The sequence below is a fragment of the Herpailurus yagouaroundi genome, unplaced genomic scaffold (assembly GCF_014898765.1).
Source record: "Herpailurus yagouaroundi ecotype Mexico unplaced genomic scaffold, PumYag 254, whole genome shotgun sequence".
Taxonomy (NCBI): domain Eukaryota; kingdom Metazoa; phylum Chordata; class Mammalia; order Carnivora; family Felidae; genus Herpailurus; species Herpailurus yagouaroundi.
This window is the reverse complement of record NW_024412471.1, coordinates 91,087-93,251: the sequence shown is the minus strand read 5'-3', so window position 1 is coordinate 93,251 and position 2,165 is coordinate 91,087. Positions and strand designations below refer to the sequence as shown.

General features: G+C 49.7%; 1 protein-coding gene across 1 annotated transcript in view; it reads left to right on the top strand.

Annotated features, from left to right (window-relative positions):
• Positions 1 to 994, top strand: part of IVL (involucrin) — a 2,993-nt gene extending 1,999 nt beyond the window's left edge. Inside the window, 1 exon segment of the mRNA XM_040461108.1 lies at positions 1 to 994. This exon segment is cut by the window's left edge and continues 13 nt beyond it. Within this exon segment, the coding sequence (XP_040317042.1) occupies positions 1 to 681 (681 nt within the window). The 3' untranslated portion in view covers positions 682 to 994.
• Positions 995 to 2,165: the final 1,171 nt, after the last annotated feature.

Here is a 2,165-nt window from a genome sequence, read left to right as displayed (position 1 = left end):
CAGCAGCAGCAGCAGCAGCAGCAGCAGCAAAAGTCACAGGAGCAGGAACTTTGCCTGGAACAGCATCTGGAAAAGAACCAGCAGCAACAAGAGTCACAGGAGCAGGAACTGCACCTGGAACAGCATCTGGAACAGCAGCAGCAAGAGTCACAGGAGCAGGAACTTCACCTGGAACAACATCTGGAACAGAAGCAGCAGCAGCAAGAGCCACAGGAGCAAGAAATTCACCTGGAGCAGCATCTGGAACAGCAGCAGCAGAAAGAGTCACAGGAGCAGGAACTGCACCTGGAACAGCATCTGGAACAGCAGAAGGAGCAGGAAATACAGCAGCAGCAACAAAAGGAACAGTGTGAGGAACATCAGGAAGCAAAAAACCTGGAGCAGGAGAAAGCACAAAGGAAGCAGCAGCAAAAGGAACAGCTGGGACAGGGGAAGAAGATCATGGGCCAGCAACTGGATGGAGATCTAGCAAAGAGAAATGAGCACCTGGAAAAGACAGAAGAGCAGCAGCCAGAGCCAGCAGAGCATCAGGAAGGCCAACTGACGCAGCCTGCATTTGTCCCAGCTCCTGGCCAGGTCCAAGAGCCCCTACTAGTCCATCCACTGAGGGGAGAAGTCATGCCCCTCATAGACCAACAGCAGCAGAAGCAGGAGGTATATGGCCCCCCAAAATATAAGTAAGCACCCCCAGTCCCAGAGGCTCTCAGGCTATCCCACACAAGTGACAAGAGAGCCAGTGGCCTCTCTTACCTCAGGTCCCCAGCCTGGTGGCCCACCTCATCTGTGAAACTGCCTAGCCCTGTCCTTCTGCATGTTTCTTTGATGGGGCTGGGAGAAGGGAAAGTTATTGCCCAGAACCCATCCCTAATGAGCTCAGTCCCAACAGGTGGCCATGGCCTCTGTCACTAATTCTGACTTTGTCCCCAGTATTATAGTTGAATCTGTGAGTATTTACAATAATACAGAATAAATCCTGGAAGTCTGGGATCCTGTATTCTCTTTGTCTTTTCTCCTCTGTCTCTCACCATGTAAAGAACCTGTGCTTGAGTCAATGGTTGCAATGGACTCTCTTGGCCAATTCCCAAAAGAGGACAGACATCTTTAATTCTGTTCTCCAAACCACCCAGTGCATTCAGCAACTTCTTAAAAGGAACCAAAACCAAAACCAAACCAAACAAAAATAACTTCACTCATGTACCTGAAATCAATGTTTGCCAATTGCTGGTCGTGAAACAGGGACAAGTTATTCTGGTTGGGGGAAGGAGAATCTGTCCACCTCATTCCAGCACTGCCTCACACCACACACTAGGCTCAATCTTAGCCCCTGGCCAAGCTCCACACGCTGCCTCCGATCTCCTTTCATCTCCTCACATCGGGGACGACCATGGGAAGACAACACCAGGGAGGTGTGGGGCTCCAGCTGGGTTCTTGTCCTTTTCTGGGTGTTCTGTCTGTAGAATAGCTTCCAAGAATCTTATGAACTGTCTACTTGGCTAAGGAAGATTTTAAGAAAGTGATAGGAGCAGAATTGAGCAATGTGAGAAGAGGAGACAAGCTCAAGACTGGTGTCTGATGGGGAAAGTGACAGTGTGACTAAAGAAGGTAAAGATTGGGCTTGCTGTAATCATGGGAGTGCCAAAAAGGCTGTAGAAATACAGACCCAAGGCCACTGCAGTCATTACCCTGATGACACTTCTCCAGTTTTACTGCCATCAGTCACATCAGGACTTGGGACACTCTCTCTCCTAAACTCTACTTTAATGCTCCAAATCACCTGCCTTTCACTATTTAACCCTATCATTGCAAGCAGGTTGTCTCAAGCCACCCAAAGCTATTTTATCACAGCAATGAGTATATGTCTGGGGTATATTGAGACGTCCATAGGCAGCCAGATTCAACAGACCTGAAAGGCACTTGGCCTCCCTCACTCCCCATCCAACCCCATGGCAACACTTGCCATGTCTCCCCCTTAAGTACCCTTTCTGGGGCAGTGATACCACCATCTGTGTATTCATCTCAAGAGAGACACCATGATCACTCCTCCTCCTCTTCTTCCCCAGGCCCTGCCCAGGACCACTTCCTTGCTATCCCTGCAACACGCCCAAGCTTGGACTGAGATCATTCCTCACCTCCTCTATTGCAGTGGCCTTCAAGCTGGTCTCCTT